A 23,034-nucleotide genomic window follows, 5' to 3' on the forward strand; every position below is an offset into this window, starting at 1 on the left:
GTGCCTGTGCTCCCTCCACCCCGGCTGGCCGCCTTCCTCTACTCGCTGGACAGGAAGAGTTCAATCGCAGAGTGGCCACCACATGCCAAGGGCTTCAAAGCACATGTGGCTCTAAAACATACATGCTAGCTTCAAAATGGCACTTTGTATACCACCATTTTCTCTCTCTCTTAAAAAAAAAAAAAAAAGCTAAAACTTAAAAATCAAAATGGTATGCAGGATGTTTGCAAAAATTTTACTCCAAATACTTGGAAAGCTTAAACATGGGATCCTGGGCTTACACAGGAGTGGCTGGCTAATCACCCACCATTGCACCCCTGCACTGGCTGTGAACCACACTGAGGTCTAAGGAGCAGGACTCTCTCTCCCTCTAGGCGGTAGGGAGGGAATATAGACGAGTGTGGGTTTTAGGGAAACCTGACTGATACAGTACCGCAGAGAGGAAATCGACCTTCAGCCATCCGATTCCCAGCAGTGAATGCCACATAGTCTAAGGACCTGAGGACCAAGGACTGCTTTGCTCCAAAATCTCGCTTTTTTAGAGAATCTCCAAGTGAGAGCTGGCTGACCACACCACTGTTCCCATGAGAGGATGGGTAAGAACCACCTTGCAACATAGATGAGGAAGCCCAGACAGACTCAGCTCTTCTCAGGTCTTAGAAACCTCAAGGGAGCCAGGCAGGGCTCAGCTTGTGCTCTGCAAATCCCTCCCAGGTCGAGGTCCGGAGCCCTGGGGGTGACATAGGGTGGGGCCCTGAGTGGCTCTCTGCCACCCCCTGGGGCACATGTCCAGGACCCAGGGACTGCTGCTTCCTAACCAAGAACCAGCCCCCAGCTGAGAATCAAATGTGAAGGGCAATCAGTGCTCCTCAGTGGCTGGGCTGAGTGTAGGCACAGAAGCAATGGTTGTGAAGAGTAAGGGCTTTTAGTGCACCTGGGCCCCAGGAGCTCAGAGTACTTTGCTGCATGTAAGCAGCCCTGCTGTAGTGAAGGCCCCTGGCCCCTGGCTGTGGCCGCGCTAGTGAACAGTGCATTACCCAGGTCTGCCACAGCCATGCCCACAAACAACAACGGCTCCTGGTTCCAGGACTGAGACCCTTGAGGGGGCCCGGATCCCATTCGCCACCCCTGAGAGTGACGCAGGTGACCTCAGCCCCGCTTTGCTGAGGGGGAAAGTGCTCACGTCACACGACGCATGACGGGGAACCGGGTGGGGGCCGTCTGTCTGACTCCACCTGGGCTCTGAGATCCTCCCGCCACACCGAGCTGCCTCTAAGGACAAGTGGGTGCTCTGAGGGGGAGACATCTGACTGAGCTGTTTTCTGTGTCCAGAGGCTGAACTGACGGCCATCAAGCTTCCAAGTGAAGGCTTAGCAGATACATATTAGAATAGTTCCTGCAACACGCTAGTGAAAAGGGAGGGCATCCAGAACCAAAATCTAGCTGCCTCCCTCCCCCACGTGCTCTGCTGCACAGGGCTGGGGTGTGTGGAGAGTTGCTCCGGACTGCAGAGGCTGCTCCCAGGGAAGGGGAGGCTCTGGGCACACAGCTGCAGAGGCCCAACGACCTCAGAAGAAAAGTCCCGAGATCTTAGTATATCCCCGTTTTAAGCTAAATTTTAAAACAACTATATTTTTTCTTACTTGTTGTAAAACCTTCTCTGTGAATATCTCTTGGAGTCTGGAAATTTCAACCACTTTCCCTTCGATTTGCCTTCATAAAAAAAATAGATTACACATTAACTATTAGTACTTGGTGATCTTAACAGCAGCGTCACACATTTCTAAAGAAGTCGTCTCTTCTAAGTGAAGGCATGAGAGAGGGAGGGGACTCCGCGTCAGGCTCAGGGCAGGAGAACACGGGCAGAGGAAGATTCACTCTCCATACTGGTTCCCCTTTAACATCCCTCAGCTTACTGAGGCATACTGGACTGTTTGGAACCCCCCCCCCGCCCCCCCGCATAAGCTGGCTCCGGGGCCCAGCCTCCTGAGCCAGTGCCTGGGCCAGGGGCATGCAGCTGTGTCCAGTGACACAAAGCAAAGTCTCCTTTAATGCCGAGCCCTGTCCTAGCAACACAGTGACACATGGGGGGCATTCAAGAGAAAATGTCAGAATGTGTTGTCACCCAACTTTGTTACCTCTCAGCAGGTTAGGGGGAAGAGTGCATTCACCGCTCAACCCAACTCCCTGTTGAAAGGAAACCTGATTCTGGCTGAAAACATCCCACGCTGGGATATCAGCAACTAAGTTGTGCGGGCTTCTCCCCGTTTCATGGGCAGCAAGGGTGACCCTGGGGCGGGCCAGGGGGTGCATGTCTAGAGGCTGAGCTGACAGCTGCTTTAGCACAGGCTAAAGCTCAGCTAAAGCTGAGCTTCCAGCCCAGGAGGAAGCGGAAATGTTCGATGGGGAGATGATCCCTAGCTGTGTCGCTCGGGCCTCGAGTCCCCCACAGACCAGGTGAGGGAAGGAGAGGAGACTTGGGAGAAGAGTAAGGAGGGGTGAGGGCGGGGAGAGCGCCGTCTATGAGGAAGGACTGGGAGACCCGCCTGAGACGGCGGAAGAGCCGGGGGCAGCGGTCAGCGGGAAACGCCTGCGCTCGGTCTCCAGGGCTGCGCAAGTGCGATGTCGGGATGCATCTTCTTTTGGAAAGTGACCACAGTGTGGCGCATCCTTTCAGAATGCTCCCGGCATTCCCAGGGCAAGAGCCCTGAGTGCCTTCACCGGAGGGCTGGTAACTGTACCTGTGTGGGCCACGGCCACGGACATTCTGCGTGGCTGATCCCCCTGGTGAGGGAGCAGCCGGAACCCAGTGGAGCCATCTGCAGGGCTTCCCTCTGTCAGCCGTCCCTCACGAGGTCTCCCTTTCATCTTAGAGTAATTAAGTGTAACCAGCCCCCACGTGGCAGTGGTCATTACGTTTGGTGTCATCTGCCATCATAAGCCGATCCTCTTGGATGGGGCAGCAGCACCTGGGAGCCTCGTAGCAGCCCGTGGGGTTATCTCACAGGCCCACAAGTCGAGAGGAGTCAGTGAATTCAGGCAGTTTCCTTGACCCCCTAAATGGCGGGAGGGGGGCTACATTTGGCCCAAGGGCCACATGTGGATGCCTGGGCACCAGAGTAAATTAATAAAGTTCCTAGTTTTGGGGAAAGTTGTAAACTAGGCCATCGGCGCACAAAGGAATCATACACATACCTCACTTCATCAAACAGGCTGTTCATTTCACCAATCAGGCGCTGATTTTCTTGTTCAAACTGTAAGGAAACAAACACGTTAAGGATGACTACAAACTGACTAGAGTCTCAAAGCAACACAGACAGCCAAAGGCAAGTGTTGAGCAAGGCGTGTCTGTGCAGAAACCTTTGATCCGCCCTCCAAGAATCACTCCAGAGCCCCTCTTTCCAGCATGGATCGTGGCAGCATTGTTGGAAGACCCTGAGTGTTCGTGTGAGGATAGCCAGGCCTTAGGAAGAAAATAAAACCCCGCAGTGCAGCGGGGCTACCTGTGGCTGGACTTTACATCTCACTCATGGGGCTACCTGTGGCTGGACTTTACATCTCACTCATTTGAATTGCAAGCACGCGAGCCGACTCTGGTTGAGAGGGCTGAGGCCTGTGGGTCAGCCCCATTAGGCTGGCCTCCCTGCTCTCCCTCTGGGCCCTCACGACCTCCTGATATCGTCCTCTTTAAATGGAGCAGTGAGGCTGCACGGCCGTGCTGAATCAGGGTAGTGGTAGGACCGCACTGGGACTCAGTCTTGATTGCAGAGCCTGGCCTCGGCCAGTCGCCACAACAGGGACAGAGGCCCGGGAGCCGGAGAAGTTGCATCCCCGGTGCTTGGGATGGCACCAGGCTTTGGAGCTCAGTCTGGGTAAGAACGCCACCCCAGCACCCGGGGAGTTCATCAGAGCTGATCTAACGCTGCAGGGTGGACATCTGCTCTCCCAGCTGTCCTGCCAGCTCGATAGTGGACAAACGCGAGGATGGCACGCATCTGAAGCCCTGCCATGGTGTGGGACCAGGAGGAGCTCCCCCTATCTTGTTGTCCATGATGATGACTCAGTCCTCACATGTCCACTCCTCTGTCTCTTCCCCGACGGGTCCCACATGTTCCCAGCTCACATGCCACCTTCTCCATGATACTGTTCTGGGCCTTGGAGCTCAAGGTAATTTCTCATTTTTCTAACCACGGCCTGGTATCTTCTCAAAATCCCTTAGAATATTAGCCATTTTCTGCCTTGCACTGAGTTGTGCGTGTCTCAAACTGTCTGCATGACTATGAGCTGCTCAGGTGGGAACCGTATTGCACCCACACACATTGGAAAAAGCCGCTGTCCACACCAAGCAGGGGCTTGGTCCACCAGGGAAGGGGGCTGTGCTCTCACCTCTGCACCTGCCCGCGCAGCAACCTTGTTACGCCCGCCGGCCCCTCCACACCCCTTACCACCGCCTTGCTCACTCCTGCGCCCCGTCACTCAGGGAGGCTTCCTCTAGCAGGGCCTCCTCAAAGTCAAGTCCTTTTCCTCTCCCTCCAGCCCCTCCGCGAGGCTCTCCGCTGGCACCCTCCCTTCCTACTCTGCCAGTTTTACTTGGCACACTTGCTGTACTCGTTCCTTCCCTGCTATCTAAGTTCCGCCCTCATCTCTCATAGTCTTCTTCGGTCTGCCCTCCATCTCAGTCAGTCACATGCCGGCCCTGCCCCTGCCCCCTGCAGATCAGGTCTGACGCCAGGTCCACGAGCCGGCCACCCCCCAGACCTCTCCGAGGGCATCTCCTGCCATCCCCCACATCATCTCTGCACAGGCTAGCTCTCAGCCTAAGGTGGATTCATCCTCTCTGGCTGGGGAACTCCAACTGGTCCCTAGAAACCCAGCATAGGCACCTTCTTAGTCCTCAGATGCAACAGGGCAGGTTTGATCATGTTCTACCATCCCCCTCTCTTTAAAGCCTCTCTGCTCTGCCTCCATCACTGCACTCCCACGCTTGTTCGGGGTCTGGCTCTCCTCCTGGACGGGGTGGTCTTTCTCTTCTGGACCGCAAGCCCAGCACAGGGCCCAAAACACGACAGGGTGCGGATTCCCAGCACGAGCCGCTCATCAAAGCACAGAGGCCTCCACTCCACCCCAGGCCACTTCAGAGGCCGGGGTTGGCGAGGCTCCAGGAGGTGGGGACCCTCCCGCAGGGCCCGGGCAACCTGCAGGCTGCCTACCTTTCTAATTATGTGTCAAAAAAGCTATTTAAGGGAATAAAAGCATCACTTTTGAGTCTGAAAGAATCAGCTCTGTTAACTGTCAACAGTTACTTAAGAGTCTGATATATATGAAAAAATACAATTACTTCAGCATGTGGGTGCTAATTTGACTACTTCTCTCAGGTACTTTACTCAGGTTTTGGGGGCGGGGTTGGCAGGGGACATTTTCTCTGAATTTTTCTACGGATAATATGGCCCTACCCTTTAAAATCTACAGTCTTTTCATGCTTTTAAACTGTTCCTAAACAAAATTAACTAGGGTCGTTTGAGGTGGTTTATTACAGGAAATGGCCCTTGGGAACACAGCTTTCTGTTTGTTTCCTCCCCAATTTAAGGGCACCTGGCTTTCTTTTAAGCCTCTTGGTAATTGTTACTTCTTTTTTTTTTTTTTTTTTTTTTGGTTGGTAATTGTTACTTCTGAAGGGCTCCTGTTAGCGGGGTCAGGAGTGGGATCAGATTCTGGCTCTGATTTCCTTCCAACCGATGGGTTCTTGATGCTACCTGAGAAACTCCCCATTCCTGGAGGAAGTGAGAGAAACAAATGCCTCAAGGGATCAAGCAGTGGTAACTGCTGAGGAGAGAGGTTTGCCCGACCACATTTATGAAGAGCAGCCTCCATTCAGGGGTTGGGAGTAACAATGAAACTGCATTTAAAAAACCCAACAAAACCTGTTTCCCACAGGGAGCCATTTAACGAGCTCGGGCTGCACTCTGGTAGGTCTGGTAGGTTAGGCAGAGGCCAGGCTGCTGACCGCATTCACTTGCACAGGCTGCAGGGAGGTTTCCGAGATCGTCTGGGCAGCAAACCTGTACACCTCACCTCTCACCCGCTGAGTAAGGCAGGGAGCCACCAAATGCCAGGCTGCCGGGGGAGGTAGGGGGTATGCCAGGGGCTTTGCTGGCCCAGTTCCTGTGGCCTCATGGGAACTTCCTGGGTGACCCTAGCCCAGTCACTGGCCTTCTGTGTGGCCTGTCAGTTTCTCTTTGTGAACAGTTATGGTTGGTTATTCTTATCCTTTCCTGCCTGATCCTGAGGGTGGGGAGGGACAGCTCCTTCATCTTCTAAACTGTATGCCCTTGGGCAGGTAACTTAACCTCTCTGTGTCTCTGCCTTCATCACTAAACTGGGGATAATTGTAGTACTTAATAGGGTTGTTAGGAGGAAGATATGTGCTAATCCGTGGAAGCTGCTTACCAACTTCACTTCGATAAATGTTAATTACTGTTAATCTCTTCAGGAGTCAGACCCTGGATATGCAAAACGAGTCATTAAATGCTTTGACGGCCCCTTCCCCCTCCCTGGTTTCAAATTCTATAGGGCCACTACTTGTCTCCTACCCTCTCATCAGGCCTGAGAAGCACAGGCACACAGCGCTCCCTGGGGCTCACTGGCAGCCCACACAGGCAGGGGCTTCACAAGGTGCAGTGCTGAATGCAGCCTCAGCTCCACGATCAGCACCAAGGGCAGGGGGACCTACAGGCCCTGGGAAGACACACCTGCCATGTCCTCCATCTCCATGAGTCCCGGAAAAGGGAGATGAGAGGCCTGGATGATGGAGGAGGCGGGCAGGCAGGGCCCGGCAAGCATGATAGCAGCCAGCCTGTCCTTCTGGGCCATCGCACTCTATACTGTTTAGGTCCCACAGCAAAACACAGTGCTGGGCTTCCCTGGTGGCGCAGTGGTTGAGAGTCCGCCTGCCGATGCAGGGGACACGGGTTCGTGCCCCGGTCTGGGAAGATCCCACATGCCGCGGAGCGGCTGGGCCCGTGAGCCATGGCCGCTAAGCCTGCGCGTCCGGAGCCTGTGCTCCGCAATGGGAGAGGCCACAACAGTGAGAGGCCCGCGTACCACAAAAAACAAAAAAACAAACAAAAAAAACCCAAAAAAACCCACAGTGCTTTCCCTCAGTGCAGACGCCCAACAGCAGTGGTAGGCATCATGGTTAAGAGTCTAGGACCTGGGGGCCAGCAACAGTTCCTACCACGTGAGGCAGCATAAATTAATAAACGCTCAAACGCTCATATGGTACTGGGCTAAGACGTTGTGTTGTGTGTTACATGCACGTCAGGCAGTATCATTTAACTGCTTTATTCCATTCAGAAATCAGTCCGACTTTCAAATAGGGTCCCCCAAAAGGGTTTATAATTTGGTTTAAAGGATACAGATCCACGTTGTGAATACATTGTTAAGAAATCCTTTTTTAATCTAATCCTCTTTACTGTAGTTTTAAAAAGAAAATCATTCCTACCAAGGCCTTTGAGTGTCAGATAAGACCAGGAGAAGGCTCTGCATTGCAAAGACCTAATAGCAGTTCACTGAAGCAATACTATGAACCCACAGGGGGCTTGGCCTAGAAGGCAGTCTGCCCCCTTGGCTCAGGAGCCCACCGCCCAGGCCACTCTGGGCTCTTCTAGTCGTGCTTTATCTGTGCCAAACACCTTCACACTTGTGGCTCTGTGACCCTCACCGTGACCCCCACCTGTGCCCCTGTGAACCTCCCCAGGGTCTGTACCCCAGCTTTCACCTGTGTGGTGCTCAAATTCTATCAACAATTCTCCTGTTCTCAATGTGTAAGCCAAGCTTGGCCACAGACCACAAGCCCTGCCAGCCAGCCCACCTGGTGCTTCCAAGGGCCCACCTCCGGAGACAGGGGCTAGGGACACTTTTCACGTGATCTGAAGAACAGAAGTCACGTTCCTGTCTTTAAAAATTATTCCAAGAAATACATCACTAAGTGCAGTGGTTTCACTGGAGGAAAGTAAAATAAATGTGGGCTTAGAAAGGAGGTATTTTCTCTGGGTAACATCAGAAAACAATTTGGTTCCACTCAGCCTGACCACAAAACATCTGCTTATATTAACTCAAAGGCATTAATATCCCTGCATCACGAGTGATGAATGGAAACGTATTGTGCGAATCATACAATGCTCCGCAGCCATTCTGGAACGAGTAACAACAGCTCCTATGGGTGAAATAATGAATTAAACTGCTGTTATAGGGCTTAATACATTATTTTACCCTGAGGAACAGTGATTATGACTTATGACCACAATTTGCTGTAACACTTTCCAATTTAAAATCAATAGTATGGCATTTCTTTCTCTTCATTTTCAGGGTTGAGCCTTTTAAATAGGGTTTGGGTCAGTCAGACTGTAAGATATGGTACTTAGCTGTGAGCTCCAATTAGGAAAGAAGTGAACTGAACATTAAACAGCTTGTCATAAAAGTACTGAACAGTACAGCCTTCTGCCCCATCCTCTTGCAATTACGCAATAAAAATTAGGAAGGTCCCGCTGGTTCTCATTGCTTAGGTCACTGATATCATGACGCCGAAATAAGCAGCATTATTGGGAATGGTCCCTGGCATGTTTCTGGACAATGCTTCATTCATCTGGACAATGCCTGGACAAAGCATGGTGCACCAACCATCATTATGGAAAGATGAGCCTTATGACATGAACATGTGTTTCTCATACGCAACAGCTGCATACATCACACTCGGAACATGTGCAGGGAACCCAGAACCACACGGGTCCAGCAACGATCTCTCTCGCTGTTTGTGAGGGAACATTCTCTGAGCAGCTGCTATGCTCCTGGCACTTTCCTGGGCACTCATACATACATGACTGTATTCCTGACAATCCTGTCAACTTACCAAGCTGAAGTTCAGTGAGGCTTATTTTCTTGCCCCCAAATTACACAGGCAGTAAGTGACATAAAGAGGGTTGAAAACCAACTCTGTCAAGTCCCAAAGCCCTTGACTGGGGCCATCTCTCACGGGGGCCAAGCATCAGCTGATCACAGATATCCCCGCTGCCAGCCTTCCACTGGTCTAACCCCCGTGCATCTTGCAGCTTCTAAGCGAGTGTCTGTGTAGGTTAACAAGCTGCTGCTGCTCACCACTGCCTGTGGGGAAAGGCAAGGCATCTGGCAAACGACTGACTGCCATTCTTCTAGCTACTTCCTTTATGAAGCGGTGCACTGTATTTTTTTAAAAGCCCTAAATGGAAGCTGAGTTCTGCCTAAATGCCAATGTATTCTTTCTTAATGAAGGGATAGTACCATACATATTTTTATCTCTAGCAAAGATAGGTGGTCACGTTACATGATACGGGGGAACGTGACATCATTTTCAATAATAAAGTTATTTTGTGTAAACTGAAGAAAAACTATGAGCTTTTAAGAGACTCTGGCCATCATCTGGCTATCGGGGAGCATGATCAAATTGCCCTTTAGCCTGCTGGCTTCTCCGCCTGGGCCTGCCCTCCGGCACTGTGTCCCTTTGTGATGTGCTGTGCCAGCGAGATGCGCTGTGCCTCTCTCTCCCCTGTATGCACTGTTTCAAACACCAGCCCTCAGGTGTATCCCACAGTCACGTCTCCAGCCCAAGCACAGGATCCCAGCGCCCGCGGACTCACACCTGTCCGTGACCAGGTCCTCATTTCCTGACTGCCGGCATCCTGCTTCCCCAGGTCACAAAGCTCCAGGCTCTTTCTCCTGCCTCACTCTCTCACACGCCCTGCTGCCCTCCAGTGGATCACCAGGTCCAGTCCACTTCCCGCAGCAGCCCTCTCATCTCCGCTCTCACTTCCACTCCCTGGCCATCGTCTTCAGCCTCTCTCTACTTGACTGGGCAGCCACAGCTGCTGCCTGGAGGCGTGCTACAGTCTACACCGGGAGGCCTCCGGGCCACGTGCCTGCTGGTCTGGGGGGCACTGAGCACGTACTCCAAGTCAGAGGTGTGGAAGGCAGGCAGGGGCCTGGCAGGCCACTTTAAGGTGTTTGAGTTACTTCCTTAGCTCAGAATTATTTTTATCTATCAAGGGCACAGATAGCTCTGCTTCTTGTTCCAAAGAAAGTCCCACAGCCTCTGAGGGAGCACCCCCACAGCAAGTCCCAGGAAAGTCATGGCTAATGGTGTCATCACTGGAATCAGTGTCACGCTTCTAAGGTGATGATCTTAAAGGGGAAACTGCTCATCTGGGTGAATGAATGTTTGTGAAACAGTCCTGAGTATAAAATATGTATGAAGACTCCATGGGGCGGCAGCTGCCACCCTGCGTGGCCCTTTGATCCTGCCGTGAGGGCAGCACACACACCACAGCCCTTCCCCACACACGTGAGCGCTGCCCAGGCCCCCCGACCCTGTGCAGGCCAGGGCTGTCCTGCCTCTGTGCACACCTGCCACTCTGAAGGGGAAAGGCCGAGGGAACTCAATTATGAGTGCCTTCTGTATGCCTGGCACCCTCTTGGGTCAGCTCACTCAGTCATTAGCCCACCGTGAGGGGCCACCGGTGTTTCAATCCCATAATCAGGCGTGGGGAAGAAACAGGAAGCCTGGAGAGCAAGAGGATTCCGAGCCAGCTTTATGCTCTCGGCAGCCAATGCTCAAGAGAGCAGACCTGGCCCCCTTGCTGGGGCCGGTGAGGCCTTGTCAGGCCGCCAGGTCAGTCTGCCAGTGCCTCCTGTGCAGGCTACACTCACCTAGAGCACCAGATCCCAGCGGGCACTCACATGAGCTGTGATGCAGGAAAAAAGCTCAGGGTTTGGAGCCAGGGCTCAGGGCATGGAGCATGGCTCGGCGGGGCATGGAGCATGGCTCGGCGGCACATGGAGCATGGCTCGGCGGCACATGGAACATGGCTCGGCTGCTCGGTTCTGTGACCTTGCACGGGCTTTGGAAGTTTTGTGCCCCATTTTCGTCAACAATACAAGAGAGATAATTTCTACTCCACTAGACTGTTATTAAACAAAACAAGGCCTGGCACACAGAAGGTGTTCATAAATATAAATAATAACAATAATAACTTAGAATATTCTAGTAGTTCTTACTGATGATCCTGCTTTACCATTTAAAACAACCTAGAATTTTTATATTATATTCATCAAAGTCACTCATCCATTCAACAAACAGTTCCCACCCCTGCTCCAGGCTCTGGGAACACAGCAGGAAAGCAGACAGATTTCCACCCTCGGGGCACTTGTATTCTAGTGGAGGGATGAGGGCAGAATGTGGGCACACAGGCATAGTGGCTGGGGCCCCTTCAGGCCGGGTGGTCGGGGAACGACTCTGAGGACATAACATCTGAGCCTGTAAGACAGGAGGCAAGAGTGAAGAGCTTGGTGACATGAATGCCTCTGTGTGAGGTATGGGAGGAGATGGGTGCCTCTCTCACTCGACAGCCATGGCTCGAAGCTCTACCTCTCATCTTCTTCAGGAGACATCAGGAGACCGCTGACTGCAGACAGGCTCAACCACTTACTAACGAGGGGCCCGTGGACAAGAGAGCCAACTGCGTTTTGCCAAAGTTACAAGACAGTAATGCCCCAACACCTTTTAGTGTGATTACTGAGAGTATCACGGATAAAACAAGTACTAAAAAGTTCTGTCCACCATAAACAGCTGCAAATTAAGGTGTCATTTGCCAGGCACAGCCACTGGAGGGGGACTATGTGGGAACCGGCTTCTCAGCTCTTTGGGCAAGGCCAGCATCCCACCAGGGCAGCTCTAGGACACATCTGTTCCCAACCCCAGGTACACGTACTTCAGGTAGCTCTGTCACACCGATGCCCAGACAGCTGTGCACAGACCCGGCTGTAAACGAACAGGCAGGGGCTCTGGCCAAATCTGTCCCTTTTCTTTTGAAACTCACCCAGAGATAATAAACTGCAACTGGCAAGTAGGGGACAGGTAAATAAAAGGAGGTGATATTAGCAGTTAAGGTGTTACTCTTCTCATTCTTCAGCCATTACATATGCTTTCTTCACATTATCATGCACCAGTAATTCAAACAATTAAAAAGCACCATAGCAGCAATTATAAAAGACCCATTTAGAAAAGAAGACTATTTCACTGCCGCTGAAAAGACATCTAATATTAATAAAATGATTCCAAGGCAATTTCTTCTTTAATGCTATGTAAATTTAAAACATATGAAAAGCATACTTTTTCCAAATTCCATAAGAATTTGGAAATCAAGTGGAAAATTGATCTAAAATATTTATTTATAATTTTTAAAACTAAGTATAAAAATTAGGGCAAGGGCATTTAGGATGACCTCCTACTCAATGAAATATTCTTCCTAAAACTAGTTAAAAATACATGATTAGGCAGAGAATAGCATTACCATTTGTATTTCTTCTGGGGATAATTCATCTTCACCTTTCCCATCTCCCCAGGTTCCCAATTCAGGTTGTGCTTCGGCTGGAATCTTTCCTGTTTAAAAAAAAAAAAAAAAAAATGAAAGTAGGCAAAAGGCAAAATAGTCACTTTAGAATAGGTTGTCTTAGGATGCAGGCCTATTTAAAAACATGAGATGGAAGGAAATCATACAGCTTTGTCCACATTCAATTACCTGTTGGTTAATATTCAAGCACTGCAGCATGACTCTTTACAATGTAAAGATCTGTGTGTGTGTGTGTGTGTGTGTGTGTGTGGGTGTGTGTGGGTGGGTGTGGGTGTGTGTGGATAAAGGGGACCCATGCACAGTTTCAGTGTTGCCATGATCTCAGTAATGGTCGCAAACCAAATGGACATTCTTCACGACCAGTTTTCAAGTGGACTTGACTTCAAAACACATACTCATATGCTTATACCCCTCCCTCTACTTAAAGACTGCAAAATGTATGGGTAATTTCATTAAAAAAAATATATATATATATATAAAATAGAGGAAATGACATACCACGCCAATCCCATTCCCCTCCCAGAAGTAACCACTGTTTGTCAGTGCTTTGATGGAGTCTCGCAGGCTCTATCCAGCACACTCGCACACACACAGATATGCAATTCCCTGCCTCCTCCGCAGCCTAGAGATAATTTATAGTTGTGTGTGTGGGGTAGTGTGCTTTTCACAAAGATGTCAGTGGTAAAACATTGCTCTAAAACTTGTTTTTTATAACTTAACAATGCATCTGGGTGATTATCCAATGTCACTCCACATAGATCTACCTTGTAGATCTTTTAATTGCCGCATAACATCCCACCGTAAGGAATTTTCTGTGTAACTGTAACTCCACTGATAAACCTTTGGTTACTTTGGGTTTTCTGCTAGTACAATGGTACGTGTACCAGTCCGTGCTTTGGTGCATTTTGATGTACTCCAGACAGGACCCTGGGCATGCACTGCTGACTGGCGGTAATTTTACTTTTAATCTAGAGAACATTTTGACTGGGATCACATAAACATGGGCCAGATCGCTAACAGAGCAGAGCTACAGCACAGCTCCCAGAAGGGGCTGCCCCACCCGGGACCCTGATAGAGAGGCCTATGCAGCTCATCCAGGGGTGGGCTGGGCGCAAGGTGGGGGGATGGAGAGGGGAGGCGGAGCGTCACTCCTGGGCGGAAGCTGTAATGGGGTCTTTTTTTTGTACAGGTGACTTTGTGTCCGGTGTCTCAGCGGTGCCTCTGGGCTCGTCAGTGGGTTGCCAAAGTACTTAAAGGCAAATACTGCTTCTTTTTCTTTTCTTCCCCAATCTCAGTAAATTTCCCATAGCTGCTCTCAGCCCCATGAGATGGGCAAAAGTCCAGAGTTTTTGTTTTGAGACTGATAAGGGAAAAGAACATAATGATAGCAACAATTTAGAGAAAGAAGATTAGGCAGACCTATGTACAAGGTATGGTTATTATTCTGGATATGTCATCACAAAAAAACTCCATGTCATCTGCGACCTTGTGCAAGTTTTTAAAAATCGGCTGTTTTTGCCAGAACTGTCATCATATTTATAAAAGACACATGTATAACTTAGATTAATAATATAGGACCGGGCTTCCCTGGTGGCGCAGTGGTTGAGAATCTGCCTGCCGATGCAGGAGACACGGGTTCGTGCCCTGGTCCGGGAAGATCCCACGTGCCGCGGAGCAACTAAGCCCGTGAGCTATGGCCGCTAGGCCTGCGCGTCCGGAGCCTGTGCTCCGCAATGGGAGAGGCCACAACAGTGAGAGGCCCGCATACCACAAAAAAAAAAAAAAAAAAAAAAAAATATATATATATATATAGGACCTATAAATATAATACATAATTTTTATATAAAAGATATTTATAAAAGGTTAAAAACATCTTTAGAAGCTGAGGAGGTGTTTTTCTGAGACCACATTCTTCAGGTGCAACATCTGTACTTTTCACTCATCCCCACCCCCACCCCTAGAGCCCTCCTACTTGACTTCATTATTGTATCCATCTCAAGCTTTTACCTTTATGTTTTAAGGATTAGAACATCAAATTTAGAAACACAGAAACATCATTCACATCAGAACGAAGCATGAATCAGCTCTGAGCTAGAATGGAAAGTTTGTTAAGAGCCTTTGCAGCCACCTGGAGCCACCCTGACCTGCAGCTTAAGAATCAGCCTGAAGCACGGCACACCCCACACGCGTGCTCTGCCCAGACCTCCATGCACCCCGATGCCAAGGCACTCAAGTCCAGACTCCTTGGTCCAGTACTCAAGGCCCTCCGTATGGTCTGGCCCCATCCACCTTTCCCACCTTAAGGCCCACTCCTCCTCCCCTTTCTGTGAGTTTGCTGACCCAGAAGTGGTTTCCTTACTGACTACGTTCCATACCTCTCCCATGCTTTCCGGCCTCTGAGTATTTACTCATGCTGTTTCCTCTGCCTAGAACATTCTAAGCTTCCCCTTTTTCAGGTTCAGACTCATTCTCTGGACCGCCTCCTCCTGAAGTTCCCTGGCCCTCTGAGTGGACCACGTCCTTCCCACCCGTGCCCTCTCTTTGGCACTACTCACTTTCTCAGGGGCTGGAATCTGATCTTCCCTGTCTACTGAGGGCAGGACCCGTGACTGACTGGAGAAGAAGGGCAAGAAGTATTCACAAATAACCGTACCCATCTTAGCGGAAACCAATGTCAGGAAACAAATTATAAATGGGTCCACAAAGATCTCATCCTGGGCTTCCCTGGTGGCGCAGTGGTTGAGAATCCGCCTGCAGATGCAGGGGTCACGGGTTCGTGCCCCGGTCCGGGAAGATCCCACATGCCGCGGAGCAACTAAGCCCGTGAGCCATGGCCGCTAGGCCTGCGCGTCCGGAGCCTGTGCTCCGCAACGGGAGAGGCCACAGCAGTGAGGGGCCCGCATACCACAAAAAAAAAAAAAAAAAAAAAAAAAAATCTCATCCTGGCTGAGTAAGAATATGGAAGGAAAAAAACCTAAACCTCAGATATGCACAGAAGGTCAGCTGTGACCACAGAGGTGCTTTATTGTGCTGCCTAAATCAAAAAGTAACAAGACTAGTGCCTTTTTTAAGAAACAGGAGTATGACAAGCAAGAAACCACCCTCTTCCTAGAACTGTACCGCCTAGTCCTACACTAAAAAGTCTTTTTTCTAAGTTACATCTCATGTTTCAAAAGCAAAATGAAAAACCTGAAAAGTAAGCAAAAAGACACCACTTAGCCCAGATTTAAAAAATCCTCTGCTAACTGTAGATAACCTTAGCAAGATGTCCATGGACAGGAAGATGCTGTCTTCGAATGGCACAGAGAAAAGGGCAGATATACGACCCCCGAGAGGAACCAGCTGGGTGTGGGGGACGAGATTTACCTGCCAGCACTGAGGTGGGGACGGAGATGAAATGTCAAAGGCCCTGGAAAACTGGCAGCACCACGGAGGCCTGCGCAGGCTTCTCCCCTCCCCACACATTCCCCTTAGGTGACGCATCCAGGCCCGCAGCTCTGAACTGCCCATGTCCTATGACCCCCAAAGACCTCCAGCCCTGAGTTCTTCCCCGGCCTCTAGGCTCCCTCCAACAACGGACTCACTATTTCCACCTGAAAATCCAATAGGCATCTCAGACCTCACACATGCAGCCAGAACATGATGCTGCTCCCTCCCACTCCTCCCGGCCTCACTGCCGAACCTCATCGTCCTCGCACCTTCCTCCTCTCGGTCGGTCCAGCCCAAACCTAGAAGTTGCCCTTGATGGCTCTCTGTCCCTCACCTCTCGCGTCCTACCTACTGGCTAACCTTCGGATCCCAAGTGCGAGCGGAGTTTGAGCCCTTGTCTCCACAGCCATCTCCGTCTCCACCACCGCGTCCCTCAGGTGACACCTCATCCCGCCGGCGTGGGGCCTCCTGCAATAGATTCCCAACAAGGCCACTTGGTTCCCCTTTTTCTCACTCCACTCCAGCTCCACACGGTTGTCAGGGAGGTTTTAAACGTGACCCAGGCCTTGTAACGCTCAGCTTAACAACCTCCAGGGCTCCTCACTACACACAGACTCAGAGCTGAACCTTTCCCACAGCCTGTAGGGCCCTGTGTGATCAGGCCTCTGCCTCCTTCTCTCACCCCTTCTTGTACCATTCTCACTGGTGCCTCCCTCTTGTGAGTGTGTGTGCGTGCGTGTACATGTGTGTGCACGCACGTGGGAATACGCCAGCTCATTTCTCCCTCCTTGATCTTTTCACCGGCTGGTCCCTCTGCCTGGAGAACTTTTACCTGCAGGAGGGTTCTGATTTCTCCACATCCTGCAAATGCACTTATCATCTGCCTCTTTCATTCTAGCCATCCTGCTCGGTGTGAAGTGGAATCGCCTGGTGCTTTTGATTTGCATTTCCCTGATTACTAATGATGTTGTGCATCTTTTCGTGTGCTTTTTGGCCATTTGTATTTCTTCCTTGGAGAGATTTCTATTCAGACCCTTTGCCCATTTTAAAACTGGGTTATCATTTACTTATTGACTTGCAAAAGTCCTTTCCATGTTCTTGATATAGACCCCTTATCAGATATATGATTTTCAAATATTTTCTCTCATTCTGTGGGCTTTTTCACTTTCTTTTTTTTTTAACCTTTAAAGCACAAAAGCTTTTAATTTTGGTGAAGGCCAGTTTATCTAATTTTTCCTTTTGTTGCTTGTGTTTTGGTGTCATATCCTTGTTAATCTTTTGTCAAATCTGAGGTCAGGAAGATTTAGCCCTATTCTTTCTTATAAGTTTTAGGGTTTTAGCTCTGTGTAGGCCTTTGGTCCATTTGAGTTACTTTTTTATAAATGGTGTGACTTAAGTGTCAAACTTTGTTCTTTTGCATGTGGATATCCAATTTTCCCAGCACCATTTGCTGAAGAGATCATTCTTGCCCCCTTGAATGATCTTGGTCCCCTTGTTGGAACTCAGTTGACCAGAGCCACAAGGTTTTAATTCTGGATTCTCAATTCTGTCCCATTGATCCATATGTCCATCCTTGTGCCGGTACCACACTGTCTTGATTACTGTTGCTTTGTAGTAAGTTTCGAAATTGGGAATTGTGAGTCCTCCTACTTTGTTCTTTTCCAAGACTGTTTTGGTTATCCTGAGTTCCCTGCACTTCCTCATGGATTTTAGAATCAACTTGTCAATTTTCACAAAGAAATCAGCTGAGATTCTGAAGAGGAATGCACTGAAAATGTAGCTCATTTTGGGGTGTACTGCCATCTTAACCACACTAATTCTTCTGATTCATGACCTTGGGATATTTTTCAATTTATTTGGATCATTTTTAATTTCTTTCAACAATGATTTGCAGCCTTCAAAGTATGTTTTACATTTTTGTTGAATTTATTCTTTTTGATGCTATCATAAAGGAATTGTTGCTTTTTTTTTTTTTTTTTTGGTGGTACGCGGGCCTCTCACTGTTGTGGCCTCTCCCATTGCGGAGCACAGGCTCCGGACACACAGGCTCAGCGGCCATGGCTCACGGGCCCAGCCGCTCCGCGGCATGTGGGATCTTCCCAGACCGGGGCATGAACCCGTGTCCCCTGCATCGGCAGGCGGATTCTCAACCACTGCGCCACCAGGGAAGCCCGGAATTGTTGCTTTTTAAATTCCGTTTTTGGATTGTTCATTGAAAGTATACAGAAATGAAATCTCTGTATAATGGTTTTGTATCCTGCAACCTTGCTGAACTCATTTACTACTTTTCTTTTATTGGTGGATTCCTTAAAATTTTCTGTACACAATACCAGGCAGTTTGTGAATAGAAAAAACTTCCTTCCTAATCTAGACTTTCATTTCCTTTGCCTTCCTAATTGCCTTTGCTATCTTGGCCAGCCTACTAATTGACTTCCAGTACTCATTTAAAAAAGAATCCCGCCCAGTCCTTAGTGTCAAGCAATGGATCTCGTCACAGCTGCTCTACGAACTAATGTAAAATGTGCTCTTTGTGGAGCCCTACTGCACATGCCATACACTGCCTGGCCCTTTATACTAGCTCCTGAAATGCTCACAACAAACCACAGCCACATGATACTATAAGAAAGTGGAGGCTCAGAGTTCAAATAACTTCTCCAGGGTCACGGTGCAGTACAGAGGCCAGACTGTGAAACCAAGGTTCACGACCCTTCCATGACATCACACTGCAACCACTGTGCTTTCCCTTCCCTCACACTCAGAGGAAGGGATGGCCCATCTCCATGAACAGAAAATAGATAAAGGTGGGGTACAGCAATGGTAATAGCTTTCTTTTGGGAAAAACAAACAAAATGAAGTAGAAAAAGCCTGTTATATATGCAGGAATTTGTACATAAAGTGTGCACCTTTTTAACAAGCACTAGTTCAGATTTTATTACCCTTTGGGACTCCACATAACCAAGGAAGAGATGACTCAGAAATAAGCATCACCAAATGACCATGGAGGAAAGAGCTGCCTGGTGGAGCTGTGGGGACAGTGAAGTGGAGCCAGGAGTGGCAGCAGGGGCCAGGATGCAGAGGAAAAAGCAAGAGAGGACCAAGATGGGGTGGGAGGAGTCCTGAGATGTATTTACAAAATGGGGGAGATGGTTCTCGGAAGTGCCACTAAATGCTGCAGCTGGGACCTTGACGGCCTCCAGAGAGACACCCTTCACACCATTCTGCTCCTACACGCTGATCAGAAGCGAAACTGGAGCGTTCTCTCAACATTTTGGTGGGCTGGCTTAGTCAGGAGATAACTTCGTGATTATAAAGCATCCAAATACTGACTTTAAGATAAAAATATAAACCGTGAGGAACAGCATTCTTTCACTGACCATTTGTTTTCTACCACCGAGAGGCAATAGGTTCCTTTTGCTTCAGGAAATATTTCCACAGCAACTAAAAGCAATCAGTGCTCCAAATAGAGTCTTCATTCATTCATTTTTTTCAACCAAGATTTAATGAGCACCTCCAATGTGCCAGGTATTGTTCTGGGTGCCAGTGTTACAGCACTGAACAAAGCACATACAGAAATTCCTTGTCCTTGTGGAACTTATGTTTTAGTAGGGGAGACAGAGCATAAAGGATATAAATGAGTCAAACATACAGAAGGGTAGCGACAAGTGCCGGGGAGAAAGACAAAACAGGGAAGACCAGATCGGTAGGCTTAGTGCCTCATCCTCTTTCTACCGACCCTCATTCCTCAGGGATCCCAGCCTGTCTCATGGGGTTGACGTGATCTAAAGACCTGTCCCCTGACCTCCAGACTCATAAACCCAACTTCCTGCCCAACCTCTGTGCCAGGCATCCCTAAATTAACATACTCCACACTGAGGTGGTCTGCAGCCCCCAGCCTGCCCCTCTGCAGCCTCCCACGTCTCAGGGAAGGGCAGCCACCTTCTTCCCACTGCCAACAACCACTGCAGCCTTCCTTGCCCCATCTCCTCCTCATGCCCCACGTCCAGGGAGCACATTCTGTGGCTCAACTTTCAAAACACATCCAGCATTCTACCCCTTCTCCTCCACATCCCTGCTACCATTCTTGGTGTGGTGCACCACCACCTTGTTTCTAGGAGAACTGCCTAGAACAGCCTCCTAACTGTCCCTATTTTGCTTCTTGCTCCCCTAAACAATCTATTTCAACAGAGCAGCCAGAGGGACCCTGCTCAAATGTAGTCCTCTGTGTGACAGTCCTCTGTGCAAGCATCCTGGTGGCCTCCCACCTCACTCAGAGTAAACGGCTCCGCCGTGGCCCGGAAGGCCCCATGACCTTGGTGCCCTGGTACTTGCTCGCTTCCTGCCCCTCTGCTCTTCCCTTACTCTGCAGCCTCCCGGCTACTCATTAGCACACCAGGCACTTCTGCTTCCTTTGCCTGTGACTCTCTTCCCACAGAGAGCCACATGGCTCACTCCTCACTGCCCTTGGGTCTTTACTGAAACCTCAAGGACTCCGACCTCTCCAGTGGGCCAAATCTCTATTACCAGGACCCTCTCTCTTATAGCACAGACTGACTGTGTACCCAGTTGTGTAATATTCCATTACCATCTGTTCCCCTCTGGACTGCAAGCACATGTGCCTATTTTCTGCTCGCTCCTGTATCCCCAACACCTAGTGCAGTGCCTGGCATAACAATTCTCAGTGTGGGCGAAGGGACCCAGCAAGGGCAGACTCTCTTGACATGAGATTCACCCTCACCTGGGCCCCAAGACTCTGGACTGGCTTATCCCCACTCTCAGCAGCCCTGACAATAGTTCCTGAATGAATGAATGGATGGATAAAGGGTTGAGCAGCTATGTCTGGCAGGAGTAAATTTAGATATGATACCCCTGTGTATTGTTTACAAAAAGCAGGGCCCCATCACTTTGTGACTGATGCTGGGGTTTTCCCTCATTAGGAACAAGTGGAGATGGGGATGGGAGGGTGTGGGCGAGCCCTCTGGCCTATGGGACAAGGCAGCCTCCAGAGAGGACGGGCTCAGGCTCGACAAAGAGTGACCCACACCTGGAATCCCAGTGACGCCCTTATCTTGTTATTTGACTTTTAATAGGTTATATAATTTCTTCAAAGCTCTGTTTCCTCACACATAAAATGATGACAATAACACCTCAAAAGACTCAATGAAACTTGATCTGTTGACACCCCCAGTGGGTGCCCAGCACAATGAAGGGGGGGATCACTGAATGCCAGTCTCTGTGCCCTTCCCACAGAAGCTGTTTTCAGCCACAGAAAGGCCTCTGGCATCTTTCAGGCTCACAAAGCCCCAAATGCATTCTGAATTCCCTCGCTTATAATATGTAGAGAATAAATTAGGCGGAAGGGCAGCACAGATCCACATGTAAATGCCAGGTCCACCATTTACGAACTTTTAACTTGGACAAGTTTCCCAGCCGCTCAGAGCCTTTAAGAAGCCTCATCTTAAAAAAAAAAAAAAAAAAAGGTCATAAACTCCATCCCAGAGGGCTGCTACAAGGATGGCGGTGATGTCTGTGAAGATTCAGGACAGTGCCTAGTACCCGGGAGGCATGCAGTAAATGACAGCCATTGTGAGAGTACAGAAGAGGGGGCGAGGAAGGCTCTCGGGCCTCAGCATCCTGGAATTCACACAAAGCAAAATCTCACGTGCCTCTGAGGTACAGCAAACTAAGCATGCATCCCCTACACAGGGTGGCCACCCTGGCCAGACTCATGGATTGCAGTGTCCCTGACAGCATTATATATATAGTCCCCTATGTTTCCAGACTTTATAGAGACACTGTATTTATCCAGCATCCACCATGTGCGAGGAGCTGTTCTAAGTTATGGGCCGGCTAGCAAACATGAAGACAGGAAGTGTATAAACCCAGACTTGCATTCTGTCCTATTGGCTCAATTGGCTGACAAAGGCGGCTGACACCACAGGCTCCGCCCCAAGGCAGGATGGTCAGGTGCAGGCAAGGTCAGTGCCGACAGTGCACTGCGTGGGTGCAGGGGAAGCAGCGCCCCACCGTTCCTGAGACTGACAGGCAGAGAGCCCCATGATTCTTCCAGGTTCTAAGTCTCCAGTCCCCACCCCACTGGTGCACAGCAACTCAGGCCGTTTCTCTGGACCTTGGCGGCTGCCAGGTGACTGGGGGATCCTCCCAACCCGCCCCTGCGGCGGCATTAAGATCCAACTGTGACCAAAAAAGACTGACACTTCCGTGTTTCCTTTGTTTTATGCAAATACTAACACCACAAGATGTCTGGGGCTGTGTTCCTTCTTTTTCTGCTTTGTATTTTGGCCAACGTGTCACAAGGAAGAGGCGCAAGGCCAGATTCTGATTTTAATTCATACCTGGAAATTCTTCAGTGACAGGTCTTTCTTCAGAGTCTTTTGAAGGATTCTGTGAAACTTTCTCAGAAGACATGGATTCTCTTGTCTTTGTATTTGGTTCTGGTTCCAGCTTAGATCTAAAGATAAAAAATTAGCAGTCATCATTTACTTACACAACAGGATTCCACCTGAAAGCAGAGAGGAGTCACACATGGCCCTCATGCTTGCTCTGTGCCCTCTCGGGGAGAGCAGAGCCACTGCCCTGGGCCCAGCGGCCATCCCCACACAGACTGAGTGGGGCACTTACTACATGGCAGACCGCACACCCCCAGCCATAGCATGCAGCAGGACGAGTGCCGTCAGGACGCGACGCAGGAAAGGACGCCGGAACAGCCCGACCTCCTGAACCCACACTCTACACGTGGGCAGCAAAGGCCGACTGCTCTAAGTTCAACAAACTCAAGAAGCTGGTTGTCTTACACCAATGCAAAAGTGTTGCTGACTACACACAGCATGTGTTAGATAACAAATATGATATATAATATCTGAAAATAACTGAACCATAAAAGCACAAGTCTTTAAATATCCACTGGGGGGCAAGGCCTTGACTCAGGTCCCTAAGCCTCAGCACTTGGCACTGGCCCTGGGCTCCTCCCACAGTGTATTCTCTTCCACCCTCAGGGCCAGGTGCTACCTCACGCGCTCACAGAGGCCTCTTCTGACTCTCCTACCTAAAAAAGGCCTCCTCCTGTTACTCTGTGCCCCATTGCCTGTCTGTCTTCTCCCGAGCAGTCACTGCAGTCTGGAATCACCCTGCTCGTTCATTTCTTTAC

The 23,034-nt window shown here is 49.8% G+C and overlaps 1 protein-coding gene across 2 annotated transcripts in view; it reads right to left on the reverse strand.

Moving 5' to 3' along the window:
• STX18 (syntaxin 18) overlaps positions 1-23,034 on the reverse strand; it is a 128,280-nt gene that overhangs the window by 2,234 nt on the left and 103,012 nt on the right. For both annotated transcript variants that reach the window (XM_059066292.2, XM_067036393.1), the window contains 4 exons: positions 22,223-22,338; positions 12,381-12,469; positions 3,196-3,254; positions 1,644-1,713 (listed from right to left, as the gene is read on the reverse strand). In XM_059066292.2, the coding sequence (XP_058922275.1) occupies positions 1,644-1,713; positions 3,196-3,254; positions 12,381-12,469; positions 22,223-22,338 (334 nt within the window). The remainder of the gene's footprint in view (positions 1-1,643; positions 1,714-3,195; positions 3,255-12,380; positions 12,470-22,222; positions 22,339-23,034) is intronic.

This window comes from Kogia breviceps, chromosome 6 (genome assembly GCF_026419965.1).
Source record: "Kogia breviceps isolate mKogBre1 chromosome 6, mKogBre1 haplotype 1, whole genome shotgun sequence".
Classification (NCBI taxonomy): domain Eukaryota; kingdom Metazoa; phylum Chordata; class Mammalia; order Artiodactyla; family Physeteridae; genus Kogia; species Kogia breviceps.